The sequence below is a fragment of the Solea senegalensis genome, linkage group LG17 (assembly GCF_019176455.1).
Source record: "Solea senegalensis isolate Sse05_10M linkage group LG17, IFAPA_SoseM_1, whole genome shotgun sequence".
Taxonomy (NCBI): Eukaryota; Metazoa; Chordata; class Actinopteri; order Pleuronectiformes; family Soleidae; genus Solea; species Solea senegalensis.
In genome coordinates this window covers 19,500,045-19,519,010 of record NC_058037.1, presented here as the reverse complement: position 1 = coordinate 19,519,010, position 18,966 = coordinate 19,500,045, and the positions used below count along the sequence as shown (strand labels likewise).

General features: G+C 40.0%; 2 protein-coding genes across 2 annotated transcripts; one reads left to right on the top strand and one right to left on the bottom strand.

The window, feature by feature from the left end:
* Positions 1-1,639: 1,639 nt before the first annotated feature.
* LOC122784261 (UI-like) lies at positions 1,640-3,405 on the top strand. The gene is made up of 2 exons (XM_044049445.1): positions 1,640-2,002; positions 2,691-3,405. Exons 1-2 carry the CDS (start codon positions 1,826-1,828, stop codon positions 3,153-3,155), a joined length of 642 nt encoding a protein of 213 aa, XP_043905380.1. The 5' UTR covers positions 1,640-1,825; the 3' UTR covers positions 3,156-3,405.
* A 1,422-nt stretch (positions 3,406-4,827) lies between these two features.
* Positions 4,828-17,764, bottom strand: trim54 (tripartite motif containing 54). The gene is made up of 9 exons (XM_044049491.1): positions 17,397-17,764; positions 16,845-17,023; positions 12,854-13,055; positions 9,545-9,640; positions 9,240-9,473; positions 8,861-8,883; positions 7,073-7,197; positions 6,153-6,241; positions 4,828-4,857 (listed from the first exon to the last, which is right to left on the bottom strand). Exons 1-8 carry the CDS (start codon positions 17,607-17,609, stop codon positions 6,165-6,167), a joined length of 1,149 nt encoding a protein of 382 aa, XP_043905426.1. The 5' UTR covers positions 17,610-17,764; the 3' UTR covers positions 4,828-4,857; positions 6,153-6,164.
* Positions 17,765-18,966: the final 1,202 nt, after the last annotated feature.

Below are 18,966 nucleotides of genomic sequence, written 5' to 3'. Positions count from 1 at the left end.
GACAAAGTAGAAATTACATTCTTTGGAGTTATTTTTCTCTCAATTTGTTTAAAACTCACCTTGGAAAATGTAACGTAGATCAACGCACATGTTTTTATAATCATAATGTTGATTTTTTTTTTTTTTACGAACAAAACCCAACTTTTGCGTGTTTAAATGTAAGTTTGACCTCTAACTTTTGTGTTTTGGCTGGACGATGTTTGTTTGGACAGAGATGTGGAGGCCGCTGAGCCACCGGGCTGTCGACCAACTGATCTGCACATTATTTTCTCACACAGACACACACACACGCACGCATTTGTGCTAAATCAGGGAAAAACGAGCAGAAGGAAAAAAAAGTCTGCCAAACGTCCCGTGTGTCCCTGTGGGACCTGATGAGCGTCTCACTGTGAAGCTGCAGGAATAATCGCCGACGCTCGGTGTGTTTGGGAAATAAAGGTGAAAGTAATTGAATGAAGCTGCTCATGTTTGGCTCGTAAACACATGAAACCTGTGATGAAATAGTGAATCTGTCCCAGTGTTGGGGTTGGAGACACCGTGTGTGGACTTTTCAGAGAAACTACAAACAGAAGTGTTTGTGCTGATGTCAGAATTGTAGAGTTTTTAAGTTTGAACACTCTTGTGCTTTAAATAAAAACCTTTTTTTAAATCGGATAAATGGAGATAAAAAATAACCCTTTCATTGGCTGAAAGATTCAGAACTGTCTCACGATGTGCCCTTTAAAGTTTATATATGTAAGAAATGTTTTGAGACATTAAATATCTTAAAAAAGAAAACAATTAGACATGTAATCAGAGATTTACAAACATTAAATATGCTTTGGTTTAGTGTGTTGGTCTGTTGCGCCACCTACTTGTAACCACCCAGTAACACAGCTTATAGTAGTAAAGTATATATGTATATATGTGTATATACAGTACATATATATATATATATATATATATATATATATATACATATTGTCCTGGACCTAAAAAGCCTCAGTAGTCCTTCCAAAAACATCTCAACCAGAGCAGAAGAAAAACTGAAGGACTTCAGTGGAGATGCATTAAAGGTCTCAGATTTACGGCCCTGCAGGGCACAAGGCCCCCCCCACCAAGCTAATATCAAGGTATTTATAGATACATTTTACATCATAAATATGTTTTTATTCATATTAAAACAAACGCTTTTATTTTGAAATTCACGATGGAATGTCATGATAATATGTTTTTATCATTTTTTACTGAACTGTTCTTTTTTTTCTCCCCCCCCCCAATAGTTGGACTTTGTTTTCCCGTGTCCGTCTCCCTGCTGACTGGTCTGTCCTTCGTGTCCCTCACTGTCTTTTAAATGTGAGTTGCAGTAACGTTTTTAAAAGCTAAGGGTCGCTGTTATGTTGTTATTTTGACCTAAACTTAGCTTTAAGTTTCCTCGAAAAGAGTCCTAAAGGAACTGTGTCCCTGTCCTCTTGTCCTCTTGTAATGTCCCTCATCCTCACTGATGGATGGATGGGTGTTGAAGGAAGGAAGGCTAGTTGGAGGGAAGAAGGCAAGGAAGGAAAGCTGTATGATTTTAGGAAGGAAAGATGGATGTAGGAAGGAAGGAAGGAAAGATGGAAGGATGGATGTATGAAGGAAGGAAGGAAAGACAGAAGGAAGGAAGGATGGCTGTAGGAAGGAAGGCTAGATGGAGGTAAGGATGGATAGTTTGATGGATGTAGGAAGGAAGGAAAGTTGGAAGGAAGGATTGATATTAGAAGGATAGATGGAGGGAAGAACGGAATACAAAGTGGATGGAAGGAAGGAAAGTAGGAAGAAATGAAGGATATGAATAGAAGGAAGGATGGTGTGTGTGTGTCGGTCGATATTTGTCCACGCCGCTCTCCTCGCTCTGGTTGTGACGTCACAGCTGCAGAGCGGATGTATAAAAAGCCTCGCGCGCGTTTGTCGCTCACTGACACTCACTGTGGAAGCGGAGACATCAAAGACTCAAGCCGCAGCCTCTAATCTGCTCAACCAAGTGAGTCCTTTCATTCATTCATTCATTCATTCATTCATTCATTCATTCATCCAAGACTTTTTTGTTTCATTTTCACTTTCTGCAGGTGAGAAAGTATCAGGTGGAAAGTTTAAATTAGCTCATCAAATAATCCAGATTATGAATTATTTTTTTCATGCTGCATAGTTAAATTTAAATATAAAACGAGCGATTTATTTTTCCTGCAGTAATATGTAATCTGACCTGGGATTAAAGTTTCTGTTTAGAGAAGAAATGTTCATACTCGATTATAAAACACTATTCTGTATCTAATCTAACGATAATATTTATTAATATTATTATTTTTTTTAAATCTAAAATTGTGAGTAAATTGTAATCCACGTGTGTGGATGTAATCCATTATTTGTTTCTGTTTTGGTTGTTTCTTTTTAATCTTGTGCGTAAATGATGTATCATACAGTTAAACAGTTTGGTGGATCCATAACCTTTGCGCGCAATCTTTGCCTTTTCTAAACACAGGTTTTGGATATTATAATCCATAATCTGGGTGTTTTGCGCACAGGTGATGGATGAGTCATCACAGATTTATTTTCAGTCAGATTAGACACAGATTAACAAAAATAGAGGGGTTAAATATGAGTTTGCTGGATTTCAGAGTCTCTGTAAATAACTGTTTCAAGTGTTAAATGTTGAATAATCTGGATTACAGGACATGAAGCCGCTCTCTCTGCTCCTCCTCCTCTCCTCGGTCCTCCTCTCCTCGCACCTCCGCCCCGCCGCCGGCAGACCGCGCGCTCTCCCTGGCTGGCTCATGGACGAGAGCGGCCACGTTCAGGCGCAGCGGCTGGAGGAACTCCTGCGCAGAGTGTCCGGCGTGGACAGCTCTCCTTCCTCCTCCTCCACCGCTGATCTGCTGCACGAGAACATCCTGAAGCTCCTCCACAGCAGGAACCACCCCGAGCTCGCGCACCTGCAGCCGCCACAGGAGCAGGCGCAGAGCGACAACGAGGACCTGAGGACGGCGGCGGTGGCGGCGCAGCTGCTGAAGCGCAGCGAGAACCCACAGCTGTCCATCAACCTGACCTTTGACATGCTGAGGGACATGATCCACATGGCCGAGATGGAGCGGCTCGTGGCGGACAACGAGAAAATGTTCGGCGACGCCGGGAAGTAAAGCTGCAATAAACACTGTCCACACAACCGCTGACACACGTGTTTGTTTGTTTGTTTGTTTGTTTGTTTGTTTGTTTGTTTGTCTGTGCGTGTTTCCTCTGTGCGTCTCCATTTTACGCACAGCAAAATTACGCATCGCAGCCTCGTCCAAAGTAAATGTGTGAGTGTTGATTTGAAGACTTTGTTGGACAAAATGGACACAGACCCCACATCCACGCTGACCTTCAATCACGTGACCCCCCCCCAAAAAAGGACACTGATGAACGAACTGGACTCTCGCGTGCTGGACATAATCTGAAGTCATTTACGCGTTTGAATTAAAGTTTTCCATCAGAACCACAGCGACCCCTAGTGTTCATGTTGATTTATAATTAGCTATTTTTAAGTTTTTTGAATAACAACAGTTGCATTATGGGTCATGTAACCACCAAAATTAACTTCCAGGGATGAGTGAGTAGTTGTGGAATATGTTGGGGAATTTTAATCTGAAATTATACATCAATCAAACCCTGGAACTGGTCCAATAAATGATCATTCATTATTTTAATCTATTGCAAATTCAGATTTAAAACAAAACAAGAGTTGTTACCCATGCATGTCCACCAGTGTACAGTCAACCAATAAGTAATAATAAAAATGCAGATTAAAACTCATCAGATTAAATTGGAAAACAGTTTCTGGTTCTAAGGAAACAAAACTTAAACAAAAAACACTTGTTTACTCATTTGGTTCACGTCTCAAATGAGTCCAACATCTGAAAAAAAAAGACGTCTCTCTTGTCCCCCACATTCATGTGGACGAGCTACATTCGTCCTGTTTCTGTCCCTCATGTCTCAGCGGGATCACGGTCACCTGCCCCTGTATGACTGCAGCATGCTAACCTAGAAAAAATCTAATAGAATGAACAAAAACGTATTTATTTCACTGTAAAACGTCCACGTCTGACAAAGTTTGAAATGTAAGAGGAAAAAAAAACTGCTTTTCTTTTTTTTTGCTATTTATATTTTTAATAAAAAAGTTTGAAGTGAAAATGTCTTTGTTTTGTCCTCAGTCAATAACACACATCACACATGAGGTGGCGCTGTTTCCACGTACTTTGTCACATTTGTAAAAGACTACATTTATAAAGCTAAATTAAACCAATGAAGCTAAATAAATAAAATGAAACATAATCAAAAATAGAATAAATACATATAATCCAAATAAGTAAAGTAAAATTATGTTAAGAAATTGTCTTTATATAATTTCCTTCCTTAAATTTAAATGATTTAATTTAGGTGTAGAAAACAATATTTAGTTACTTATTTTTTAAGCCTAAACAACATGTTGCATTGTTGTATAATCTGATAATTTAACACATATCAGTGGATTTTTTAAATCTTAATCCCCCACATATTTGCCTAAAATCCTCCACATAATCTCCGCGGTATAAAAATATGACGTCATCACGTGATTTTACCTTCAGTCATGAGATTATCTGCTGTTTTTTTTTTTAACAAACAAGTACATTTTTACAAACTCAGCATAAATGCGGACACATTTATCAGATTTATGACCACAGAGGGTTTGAAATTAAGTTTTTAAAGGAAAATAATAATAAAAAAAAAAACTTAGAGAAGAAAAAGAATCAATGAAATTAGAAAAATATAAAACAAACAAAATCTTTCTTTCTTTCTTTCTCTGTGTCCACGTGTCCCAGGGACCTGAAGTGAAGAACAAAAGACAAACATCATTGTCCTTGTCTGTCTGTCCTTGAGTATTTGACTGAGTCTCTGACTGAGTCTCCGACTGAGTCTCCGACTGAGTCTCTGACTGAGTCTCTGACTGAGTCTCCGACTGAGTCTCTGACTGAGTCTCCGACTGAGTCTTTGACTGAGTAGTCTCTGACTGAGTATTTGACTGAGTCTCTGACTGAACTGAGTCTTTGACTGAGTCTCGACTGAGTCTCCGACTGAGTCTCTGACTGAGTCTTTGACTGAGTCTCCAACTGAGTCTTTGACTGAGTCTCTGAGTTGACTCTCTTGAGGTCTTTGACTGAGTCTCCAACTGAGTCCTTTTGACTGAGTCTCTTCACTCTGACCAGAGTCTCTGACTTGACTGAGTCTCCAACTCAGTCTTTGACAGAGTATTTGACTGAGTCTCTGACCAAGTCTTTGACTGAGTCTTTGAGTCTTTGACTGAGTCTTTAACTGAGTCTTTGTCTGAGTCTTTGACTGAGTCTCTTCTCTGACAGACACACACACACACACTGTGTCATATTCTTTTCTTCTGCATTTTTAAAAACAAACATTTGAAACTTTTAATCTGCATTAATTTCATGTGTCAGTCATATTGCACTAATTATATTATATTATACTTATATTACTGTTGTATGATCTATCTTACTAGCTTGCAAGCTAGCTTAGATAATTGGCTAGCCAGCCAGCTTACTCAAGAGAGATGTAACTAGCCGATAACTAGCTGGTGAGCTAGCGATATATATCTATCATCTATCCATCCAGCCATCCTTGCATTGCTAGCTAACTTACAAACTTACACAAAGTGAGCTCATTATCGTTAACTAGCGAGCTAGCACAAAATACTTAAATACACAAGTTTCACACTGTCTTTCTTTTTTGCTAGCTAATTTACTAGCTTAAAAAAAGCTATCTATTTGTTTTAGCTAGCTAGCTTACACTAATTATTATCTATCTCTGATTATCTATTTGTCATATTCTTGTGTAATCTCTGTATCTCTGCAGAACCCAAACACCGACACATGAAAACAACAATCAATTTATCAGTTCATCAATACTGGTCGACAGGTTCACGGAGAACAAACAAACTCCTCATTTTTTTCTTAGACTCAGAGAATCTAAAAGGATTTTTATTCTGCATTCATTTAAAATGTTTAAATGTAAACAAATGGCAGATGGATCAAATCTCTCAGCTGTAAACATATAGTATTTATAACAACAATAAAACACACGTACTGCAGCTTTAAAAAGAAACAGCTTACCTTTGTTTGGTCTTAATATCTGAAGCCCACGTCGAGGTCGGACTCAGAATCTTCATCATCATCATCATCATCATCATCGTCTCCCACACCTGCAACACACACGCACGCACACACACACACACACATTTAGACTGTAAACATGGTTAAATTTAAACCTGTAAACATTGAAACTGAGGGAAATTGTGTTTACTCCTTTGTTTACCTGTGGATTATTTACTGATTCAGAGTGAAATCTATTATTTATGGGTATTTTTACCTCTTAAATAAAATGACAGTGTAATATTAGATGCCATAATCCAGGGATGTCAAACTCATTTGATCTCAAGTGGGCCAGACCCGTAAAAATAGTAAAATAATAGCATAATAACCTATGAACAACAAGAACTCCTTGCTTTTTTTCTCCTTTGTTTTACATTTAATGAAGGAACATGAAATTTCTTGAGAAATATAAGTGCAATTTCAACAATATCGTGCCTAAATGTGCTATTTACACATCAAACTGGATCTAAAAAGACACAAACATTTAGTCACAGATATCTGGAAGAGATTTAGATTGTAATCATAGTGTGAAATTTTAACAAATTCATCCTGTGGGCCGGATTGGACCCTCTGGTGGGCCGGTTCTGGCCCCCGGGCCGTATGTTTGACACCCCTGCCATAATCAGTGTAAACAACATTTTGTTGCTGTAGCTTGTTGAATTAAAGCTAAATTCTTAATATTTGCACATTTAATACTTTTTATGTACATTATCTTATTATAAGAAAACCAGAATGGACCTAATTCTGCATATATAAAATCACATTTATGGCAAATTCACAATTGTTCATCTTTAATTTTATAAGAAACAATAACTAAAAATAGTAATAATAAAATGTAAAGGGAACCAAATGAACAGCACATATGATGATGTGGTTCGTACCAGAGCAGAAGTCGATGTTGCTCAACATGTCGGCCACATCCTCAATGTCCACGCCAAAGTGACTCATGTTCTCGTAACTGACCGACGGACGCTCGATGTTCGAGGTCCTCGCCATCACTGTCATCCTGTTACACACACACACACAATTACACTAAGAAAACAGCTCACAAAATCAAAAATTTGCAAAAAAAAATGGATTTAACCTCATTGTTTACTTAAATACAGTTTAATAAATAATACTGTATATAACTAGTTTCTTAAACAGCCATTTCTAACAATTACAACTAAACACAATTAAGTCACATCATTTCAGCCAGAGAACAAAAATGTTTCATTAAATTGAAATAAAATGATTTAATATTGCACATTATACAATAGTTTCTAGTTGATATTTTCCTCTAAATTTATTAACTTTGTCATGCTAATTCAAACACGCTAATCTCTAGTTAGTCATATTTAATCTCTTTAATTTATAAAACGTTTGTGTAACTAATTTAACAAATAAATAAATAAAAAACCCAGATTTTGTTTTTGAAGAATCAAAAATGTTGGAAAAATTGGAAAAACATTCAAATTTCAAACAATAACGTGTATTTCTTTACAGTGTTTAAAGTCATCTGACTGTGTTTACATTTACAGCCTTTGTTGTGTCAGTAAATGTAATAATAAATATTTAAACGTCCTCATTGATGTGGAGGAAACACATAAATGTGTGGTCACTCCTCTGGGACGTTCAGACTTCTCCTTCTTCTTCTTCTTCTTCTTCTACATAATGTAAACAAAATGACTAAATGTCTGACACGGCGACACCGACTCTTCACACGCGCCAATTAAACGAGACGAACCGACAACAATCTGGTGTCAATGAAGTGGTGACTAATGATGGTGTTTTTAAGTCACAGGACTTAGTTGTTTTTCTTAGTTCATTTATTTACCATTTTATCCTTTTATAGATTTGATTTGTGTTGGATTTTCTTGAAAACGGTTGACAAACATAAAAATATTGATGAATGACATTTGGGAAATTTAGTTTGAATTAATTAATTTGTTCAGGTCTGTCAACCATTTTGTTTTTTCAGAGTTTTTTTAGTTGTCGTTTTAAAGCAAAGGAAGGGTTAGAAAAGAAATTTATATTAGACACTTTAAAGGTCCAGTAAAATTTAGGAAAAATTATTTTTCATTTGGTCACGCTTGTGTCATTTTTTGTAATCTGTTCTCCCTGCACCAAACTCCATATACAGTTCAGTATGTACAGTAAATTCAAATGTGTTATTTTACTACTTAGATGTTTGAAATTCTTTCTTCATTTAGATCAGTGACCTCAGTGACACAAAGTGACCACACGAGGTAGCAGTAGACCAGCAGCTCCTGTGTCACTCTAAAATCAGCTTATCAGCTAAAATCACTGATTTTCTTTATGGAGTTTGGTGTGGAAGAGAGTGAAAGGATTGGAAACTTGAGTTTCTAGTCTGAAAATAGCAAATTCTTGACACAGGTGACCGCCATTGAATGTGTACTTTATACAACCACGTTAATGTTAATGCAATTGCCAATTTTGCAGGTTATAGCTGGATGAATTTGAGCTAATTAATGTCTAAATGACTAATGATTTTCAACGATTTATTTATTTTTTATTTTCCTATCAGACTAACTTTTCAAAGCAGTAAGTAGTTGACAAATACATTTATGCATTTATGCAATATTTTTGAGTAGAAAAGGGTAAAAAAAAAAACTCAGAAAATTTTCAAGTACAAGAGTAAAAAGAGTGAATAAAACAGTTGGACTTACTTCTCCAGTATGTCTTTAGCGCTCTGAGGAAAAAGACAGAGGGGCAAAAAAAAATCACAATCTGGATCAGATCTGCATGAAACATAGTCTCATGGTAGTGTGTCTGATTGTGCATACGTGCGGAAAATTTCGTTCAAATCCAATAAGTTTTGACAGAGATATTCGTGTGGGTTTCTTCACACTTATGGCCCATTGAAAAAAAATGGGAGTTCTTGAAAGTTTGATCACGTTTTGTGATGCCATCGGTGGGCGGATCCTTACCAAAATTGGATGGAAACATGCTCGGGTGATCACCAACCCGTCACAAAAATTTCAGACTGATTCAACAAAAACTGTATTGTCGCAGTAATACAGCAATATATCTGCGGCGACCTCCTACCTGTACAAACACGGGCATGTGCCGCTCCTCCATGCACTGTATGGCTGACTCGACCAGCGTGACCGCGGCCTCCAGGTGGTCGCCGTGGCAACGGATGAGGGCGCGGACGTGCCTGAGCTTGTCGTCCTGTTGCCTGGAGATCAGAGCCACCAGCTCCTGCTTCCGCTCCTCCAAGATGGCCGCCAACGTTTGGAAACAGTCGCCAAGCTTCTCTCGCTGCCGCTCGCCGTTGTCCTGACAAACAAGAACAAGATGAAAGAGATTTGACAAAATATATATCTAAAAGAAATATGCGCGTGTTTCACCTTTAACGCCTGACACATCTCTTCCATCTGACAGATTACGGCCTGGATGTGGTCGTTACTGGCGACCAACATCGCGATTCCATCGCTCAACTCCGTCTGGAAAACATTCACAACAGAGGAAACTCATAACTTTAATCATTACGTGTGTGTGTGTGTGTGTGTGTTTCCGGGTAAAGATGAATGGGTGACTGATGTCATCGGCCCAGAAAAACATGAATCATCTCATGTGTTCATCAATCACTCACTGATTCATTCTTTTTTAAAAAGAAACATTTGCTGTAACTCTGAATTTGGCAAGAGTTGTGCAAACTAGAGATTTACACGAGTGGATTTAACCTGAGTTTTCACAGAATTCTGACTTTAATCTCATATTTTTTGAGAAAATATTCTCAGAATTTTGATTTAAATCTCAGATTTCTAAGAAAATAAATATCAAATTTATGAGACAAATAAAAATAAAGTTTGACTCACAGACTGCGTGTGAGATTATTCTGTTTGTGTGCAGACGTTGATTAAAAGTTTCTAAATGTAGTTTCTTGTTTAAAAAGTCGTCAGTGTGATGCTGCTGCTGCTGCTGTTGTTGTGAAGGAACTGCATGAATTTCTAATTAAAAAACCTCAAGCACAAAAACAACAACCTGAATCATTTTAAACTCCCGTGTTTGTAGATTTACAGTTTCAATGTAAACTCTGTTAGAAATAATCCCATTTCTGCTTCATTTGGTTACAAATTAATTGTTGTTTTTGTTGTATATTTGCCCTTTTTTTCCTCTCTCCCTCCATTAAGATGACAAACAACTTCCCTCGGCCTCATCTAAATTTCAGATGAGTGATTCAGAGACAGAGTGAGACACGGAGACGCTCGCCCCCAAATGTCAACAAAGCCAAATGCTCAATAACACGCCGGACGTCGCTGAAGCCGCCGACGCGGGCGCATTCTGCATGACAACAACATGACTTTGTTTGTCCACAAGACGTTTTCTACTTTTGGAAAAACATTCAAACGCATTGTCGCAGTTTTATTGAGAAACTGAATCTCAGACGTTTTTATTGTCCCACAGGTGGCAATCACTGTGATTGACAGCTAGTGCCGTCCAATAGATGCCTGGTTGCAGGTGTAGGTGGATGAGATCTCAGACACGCACAATTATTAAAGAAAAACAGGCGCCTCACTGAAGAAAACGAAGAATTTTTGTGGACGGCATACATTTAGACGTAGATTTGTCATAAATATAAGTTTATTCATTTAAATGAAAACATATAAAGGCCAGAATAATTAAATAAAATCAATATTCACCTAGAAAATGTAACACTAACTTGAGCTTCAGTGATGTTAGTGTTTTAACAAATTTAATCTAATATTAGGTTTTTACAGATATGGTTGTACATTTGTGGGTCAACCATTAGAAAGTTTGGGAGACAGTTTGGTTGTGTAAGGTGAAAAAAAAATTTAACTTAAGTCTACGACATCTTCTCAATGTCTTCTTCCAACAAGAAAGTGAAGTTTGTAAAATGGACCAAACCCCATAGAGAAAATAGGCGATTTAAGCTTGCAGGGACACAGGAGCTGCTGGTCTACCGCTGCCTCATGTGGTCACTTTGTGCCACTGAGGTAATTCCAAACAAAGGATTTCAAACACAGAATTTGCAAAAATAACACATTTGAATTTACTGATGGAGGCAGCGGTGGATCAACAACTCCTGTGTGCTGTGATATTATAATCACTGGTTTTCTGTATGGACTTTGGTGCAGGGAAAGTGAGTGGTTTACAAACTTCAGTTTCCACTCTTGTTTTTGAGATATTTTAGATGCAGATTTCATGAGGTGAGCTTTTATACACTGATATAATTCCTCCTCTGATCTTTTGTTATTTATTTGACCTTTTTTTTATTATTTCTGTTGTGTCCATTTGTTTTTACCCCAACTACCGTGACCCAACTCATATACATAAACAAATGTGTGCATAATGTAGTGATGTAAACTTCAAAACTTCAATTAATGGCTATTATTTTTAAAAAACGTATACACATCAATCTTCAATTAAAAGGTTTGGAAAATACAAAAAAATAGGGGGGGACCAAAAAAAAATCACTCGTGACCCATCTGTGGGTCCACAACCCAGTGTTTGGGAACCACGGCTGTAAAGCACTTTGGTGAAACTACAAAAATGCAGTAATCTCGTGGGTTTGAGCTTAAATAGAATTCACAAAATACTGTGAATAAATGTACTCATCATTATTAGGGGCCCCCTTTGTTTTTCTTCCGCCCCTGGGCCTGACCTTTACATGGCTGTATAAGCAGGTGTGTGTGTGTGTAGGTGTGTGTTCATGTCTCTCCACACTGTAGAATAAAAGTGTGTGTGTCATGGGTTGTGTCCGTCTGTCCATCTGTCTGTCGGTGTCAGGTCCAGAGAAGAAAATACGAGATTTAAAAATAGAAACCAGGAAAAGGGAACCACGTTTGGCTCGGACCGAGGCCGTCATCAGTTTCCGGAGGAATCACTCACGTGTGTGTGTGTGCACGCGGTGGACAAAAGGTTAAGAGTTGAGACTATCGTGTGTTCGCTCTCGTCGTCCTCTGACCTTTTAGAGGAGCGTTTTCTGCGAGCCCCGGACGCCTCCTCGCAAACCTGACAGATTTCTTCTAACGCACACAGTTCAACGACGACGACTCCTGCGGAAAATCTGCCGAGCTTTGTTTTTTTTATGTGTTGACGTAAAGAAAAGTGAAGTGAAAAAACAAACACATTTTTCAGGGAGAACCTCTTTCAGTTTTCTTCAAACGCTCCTGGAAGAGGAGTTAAAGCTGCTGACAGGGCCGGCCCTAGCCTTTACGGGGCCCTAAGCAGAATTTCATTAGCTATTATTGATGCAAATGCAACGCTATAAATTACATTAATTATAGTTGTTATACTTGTTTTTTAAACTAAAGCCCCGCCCCATACTGGAGGATAATTGGTCAGATTTTGTTCCCTCAATTGCGGGTTTCTTCCGATTTTAGGCTAATTTGAACAGATTATCTGGCCAAATTATCCTGCAGTGTCTCCCACTTTTTTAAAATCAGATCAGAAAAATTCAAACATACTTGGCAAAACCCTCGAATTTCAACCATTCGCCACGAAACAGGATGTACCCTAAGATTTCCACCGAATCTTCCAAAACTTGGTGGGAAGATGCTATAGACTGAGACGGACAAAAAAGTTGACCGTAACCATGGCCTCAACTCAACAAGATGTCGGCCATTAAGTTATTAAGACTTAGTTCCTTAGTTCCTTGGGTTCGTCTGTGGCCGCTGAATTGGTTTCGTTACCTTCTGTCTTGCGTAGACGCTGCTGAGCGGCTCCACGTCGCAGTCTTTGTGTCGTCCAAACACTTTGCACATGGAGCAGGTCGGCGTCTCACACGACAGACAGTAGATGTTGATCTTCTCCTCTTCGTGCTCCTCACACGTCAACTTCTGCTGCTGCTGCTGATGATGATGATGATGCTGCTCTGGCTTCATGTTTACAAGTCTGCGGGAAAAGTGAAAAAATGGCGTCATAAACTTGGGTTATAACGTTGCTAATTGTTTTTTCTTGTATAGTATAGTATAGTGTAGTCCTTTATTGTCAATGTAACCTGTACAACGAAATTAAAAAAGTGCCAGACAGTTAGTGCATAAATAAAAAAAAATAAAAAAATTGATTGTCCTGTATCGCCTGCCTGAAGGAGTGACCCGGATGGAAAGTGTCTTTAACAATGGTCTGTGCTCTTTTAGCACAGCGAGCACTGTGAAGGTCATCCAGTGAGGGGAGGGGCAACCGACTATCCTCTGTGCTGTGTTGATGACCCGTTGCGAGACCTTTTTCTGTGCAGCTGCTAAACCACACACATGGACAGTATGTTAAGATGGATTCTATGGAGCACCTGTAGAAGGGTACCAGCAGTCTCTGTGTGATGTCATTCCTCCTGAGGACCCTCAGGAAGTGCAGTCTCTGTTGGGCCTTTTTAAGCACCTTCATGCTGTTTACACCAGGTCATGCCTGTGAACACCCAGGAAGCGGAAGTCCGATACCTGCTCCACCCGATCACCGTTGATGGTGAGTGGTGCGATGTCAGTGTTTTTCCTCCTGTAATCAATCACCAGCTCCTTGGTGTTTGCTGTATTGAGGAGAAGGTTATTATCCCTACACCACACTGCTAGATGTTCAACCTCATCTCTGTAGGCAGACTCATCTGTTCCAGAGATAAGCCCCACCACCGTAGTGTCGTCCGCAAACTTCACTATGATGTTGTTGTTGTGGTGGGTGGAGGTGCAGTCGTGCGTGTAGAGAGTGTACAGCAAGGGGCTCAACACGCAGCCCTGCGGGGAGCCCGTGCTGAAGCTGAGGGCTGTAGATGTGTGATGGCCCAGTCTCACCCTCTGGGTGCGACAAGTGAAGAAGCTGTTAATCCAAATGCAGGTGGGGTGTGGAATGTCTAGGTCCATCAGTTTGTGAGGAAGGATGGAGTTGAAAGCAGAGCTATAGTCCACAAAGAGCATCCATACGTAGCTCCCCTCCTGCGCTAGGTGGGACAGTGCAGCATGGAGGGATGTAGCAACGGCGTCTTCTGTGGATCTATTTGCCCTGTATGCAAACTGGTGTGGGTCCAGGCTTTTTGGCAGGAGTGATGTGATGTGACCCCGCACCAGCTTTTCAAAGCATTTCATCACCACTGGGGTGAGAGCGACTGGCCGGTAGTTTTTAAGGCAGGAGATATGAGGTTTCTTAGGCAGGGGGACGAGGATGGAGGACTTCAGGCATGATGGGACGGTGGACTCGGCCAGGGACTGGTTGAAAATCCTCATGAAGACTCCAGCCAGCTGATCCGCCCAGTCTCTGCACGCCTGGAGACGCCATCGGGCCCAGCAGCCTTCCTCGGGTCCACGGCCCGCAGTGTGCGCCTCCCAAGGTGGACCTGTAGTTGGTGAGCTGTTGGACTCTCTGCCTCACCTGCCTTCTGAGGTTTCTGTTGAACGTCTTTAGGGAATTATTGTTTTCTTCTTTTCTTTTAAAGTACTTAATGTAGGTGAAAATGTAGAATTGGCGCACAAATCAGAATCAGTGAAAACATTTGACAGAATAAGGAAAAAAAAAACACAAAAGTGGCGCACAATGGCTCAGCCAAAACTCACTTTCACTAAAAGGCATGAAACTTGGTGGAAACATAAAACAGCTCAAGACGAACAAAAAAGTCTATTGGGACTATGATCCTAACTCAACAGGAAGTCGACCACTTTGATTTGTGCTTCCATCTTAGCGATTTCGTAAAAATGTCCTCGTCTGAGCACGTTAATCGTACAAACATAAAAAAAGGGTAAATCTATACTGGATACATCAAGGATGAAAAGTTACTAGAAGGTCTCGCAGATTCAAAAGGGCGTGGCCATGGCAACCGTCTGAGATTTTTGGTGAATTTGGACCCTTCGCCACAAAACAGGACACGCCCTGTAGCTTTGTTTGACCGATCTGCTCGAAACTTTCTACGTGACACGAGATGCCAACCCTGAACACGTCCACGAACTTGGCCATTTTTTAATTTAGACGCAATTTCAACACATATCAGGAAGTGCACTGTACATGCCGTACATTGACTGATCTGCATAAAACTTCATATGTGAGACAAAGGACTCGCCCTGAACCAAAACAGGAAGTGCTCTACGACCTTTGCCGTACATGGAGCGATCTGCACAAAACTACACACAGACAGATAAGAGACCCATCCAGAACACAACTGCTCATGAAAAATGGGCCACAGCGCTACCTGATGGCAGGACGGGGGCTGCAGACAATCGCAAAACAACAAACTCCACATTTGGAAACCGAAGTATTTGCCCCAGATTGTAACCCAAAAACCAACATATAAACAATTTAAAGAGCAAATAAGACCAATGTATTTATTATGTACATACATACTTGACTGTCATGTATTGTTTTGTTCTGTTTAGTTTAAACAAAAGTCTTTAACAGTCTCAGGACTGCAGGATGATATTTTTAGACACGCGTCACGTCTCTGCGTGACCTTTTGTCTCTGCGTTAGAGTCACCACAGAGTTTACAAAGATGCACAACAGGAATCCTTGAGAATTCTCTTTGTTTCTCTCTTGTCGACTTTAAAGCGTCCGGCACACAGGAGCAGTCGTCCACCGAGGTCTGACGATGAAACGCTGATGAAATTCAGTCGTTTGAGGATCTAAGAAGCACCTCGTGTCTTTCCCAAGGACACTTCGGCAAAGTTTTTGAGCCACATCCGTCCAACGGCGACACAACAAACGACGCCTTGGCTGCCAAACGTTCACTCATCCCACAGAAATAAACGGCCACATTAACACGAGGCCCGGACCGGAGGACGACGACAGTCCTTTGTCCTGTGACGTCCGCGTCCCCGACACAAACGATGATTAGACGACAATTTTTAGCTTGTGCGGATAATGAGGAGACTCCTGCCCTTCTGTCAACACACACCCGTGCCAGCGTCTCAGACTCATTAAGATTCTATTTTGGAGTGAAAGCGATGATGAATTTACACTTGTGGTGACTCCATTATGAGAGGGGAAAACACACAGGCGCTGGGACATTTAAAAGTTGGTCTCAGCTGCTGCAGACTTCAGCGAATAAGAAGAATTTAATATATTTGTTGACAAAAGAAGGTCAATTAACTGTAAGAAAAAATATAAGCATACTGTTAAATTATATTTAAACCCTATAAACCACAGAAATAGGTAATAAATGATCATTATACAATATATATAACACATGTAAAATGACGCAAAATTCAATAAAAATAATGGGATGAGTGGAATTCAGTCAAAAAAATGAATCACACAATAATAATGAATATTTCCCCACGAGTGTAAAGCATCTTTGCCTCTGATCTCATATTTTATACGTCACTATACTCTGTCTCTACATTTATTATTATTATTTATGTAGCCACAGTTATAATAAACTACTTTTTAATTAGTTTGTTTTGTGTATGTTTGTATGTATTATGTATTTGTCTGAATGAATGGAGAATGAGTGAGATCGTCCTATAGTCAGTAATGTGGTGAAATGCCGCCTCATGCTGGACATTATACGACATCACAACAACAGATTCATATTCATTTACATAGAATACAATCCTAACCCAACCACAATTCAAATCTTAGCCCTATACTTCAACCAGTTCCTCAGAATTGAGCATCTTCCTCATTAGGACCAGGTTTTGGTCTCCATGAGGACTCCTGGTCCTGACGAGGTCAGTGTTTATGACAGCGATGAGGTCCTAACACATACAGACCTGGAGGTCTCCTGCTGCCTGTAGATGTCGATGATGTTCTCCACCAGCAGGTTCCTCTGCAGACCGTACACTCCGTGTCTGTCCAGCGCCACCTCGTGGCGACACGAGGGACAGCGGAAACGACCTCCGCTGGCGGCGATGCTGGTGGAGCCGCGCGTCTGCCACAGAGGGTTCGCGGACTGAGGAGACGAGAGGAGACAAGAGGAGACAAGACACAAACCATCTTTTACTTTGGTTTTTCAAGTTAGCTTTAGATTAAGAAAGTTTATAATTTTTACATGTTGTACAGCTGTACTTTGGACAAAGGCCTTGTCATTTTGCAGTCTCACCATTAGGTGTCACTAATTCTTACACATTGGACCTTTAAAGCTGGAGGTAAGACACATATTATATCAGTGCCTGTGTAATTAATGGAAAATATATTCATGAATATTGTGACGGTGTAGTAGAAAGTACTTTTCAGAGCTGAGGAACCCCGCGTGGATGAAGGTTGGAACATCTCCCCAGAAAGTTCCTACAAAAATAAAACGTGCTGTAATCTCCCGTCCTCACCTGGAAGATGTCGTTGGCACACTTGCGGCACAGGTTGTGCTGACACGGCAGGATGACCACGGGTTTGGAGAACATCTCCAGGCAGACGGGGCAGATCAGCTGCTTCTCTAGGTTCTCCATGGCAGGTCCTCCTCGACGTCCTCCTCCTCCTCGGCTGCTGCCGGGCCCAGAGCTGCCGGCTGATGGAGGTTTGAGGCCCAGGGCAAAGTTCATCACCTCCAAGGAACGACGAGTGAGTCACGGAAAGAGAGGAGGATAAAAAAAACGAGCAGAAGCTTCCAGAAGATGTTTTGAAGGTGCTTCTTCTGGGGTTCCACACTCGAGCAGCCCTCCCTGTCTCTGTCCCGTGTCCCACAGCAGCAGCAGGACAGTTGACTGCTGGTATTTTTAGCTGCAGAGTTTGTTCTGTCTCTTGTTACTGTCTAAACTGCGTTCCATGGGCGTGGCAGGAGATCACCACAGTGGCCAGATGATAATATTGACATGTCAGAGAAGATCCTCCTGAACCAGGTCACACACACACCCACAGTTTCCGTTTGTCGCTGCAGAACCTGGAACACAAGAAGACCGAGCGTCTGATTCCCGGTGCCATCAAATCATTTCATCCTTGTTCAGCTGTCAGTGTCGGTGTCACATCGCCGCCTTGCTCCATTAATCCTGATTCCTCACTCATCTGAGGCACTGATACACAACAGCTGCGAGCAACTAACTGTTTATTTCTGTTCCTCTGTCGTTGACGAGCCAACACAAACATACAAACTAAACGTAAGAGTAAAAACATACAGAAGGTTCTCAGTTGAACCAAAAATAGACAATTTTATCAACTTCAGAAAACAAAAATCTGTTTTATCCTTAATTTAGACCTTTTTATGAAGGTTAAAACCTATAACCCAAAGTCAATTATAATACAGATTTATTAAATATTTGAAAATATCAGACTCACTTTATCACCTGTGTAGAACAAATTCAATAATATTCATACAAATGTACAAATACACCAGAAATCAATTATAACACTGATCGAATGATGTGATTTTATTATTAGATATTTTGAAAACAACCTCAGTATTTAGTGTTTCTTAACATTCACCCATTCACTTCACAGCAGTAATATTCAAATGTCTGATGGATTAAACACAGAAAAAAGATATTTTAATTTTAATTTTTTATTTGTTTTATTGTTCTTTTAATGTTAAAATGTTAAGGTCATCAATCCCTGTGGAAAAGATTTTATTAAAAATGTTTTATTTATTTAAGTTAATACAGTGTCAATTTATTTAATAAAAGGAAAAATCCATCAATATACAAACAGTATAAACTAAATTCCATCATTGTCTGAACTGTAGGTGTAAAGATATTTTATTAAAACGTGTTCAACTGTGGACTGAAGTTATTGCTGCTAGTCGTGAGCTCCGTCAGCGTGGTGACGTCACAGGAAGCGACGTGATTATGCCGACAAGGAGACACACTAACTTCAAAATAAAAGTCGTATGTGTAAAAAATCATATAGCCACACGTGTATTACATGATATGACATATCTATGACTAGCACACACACATAAATATAATA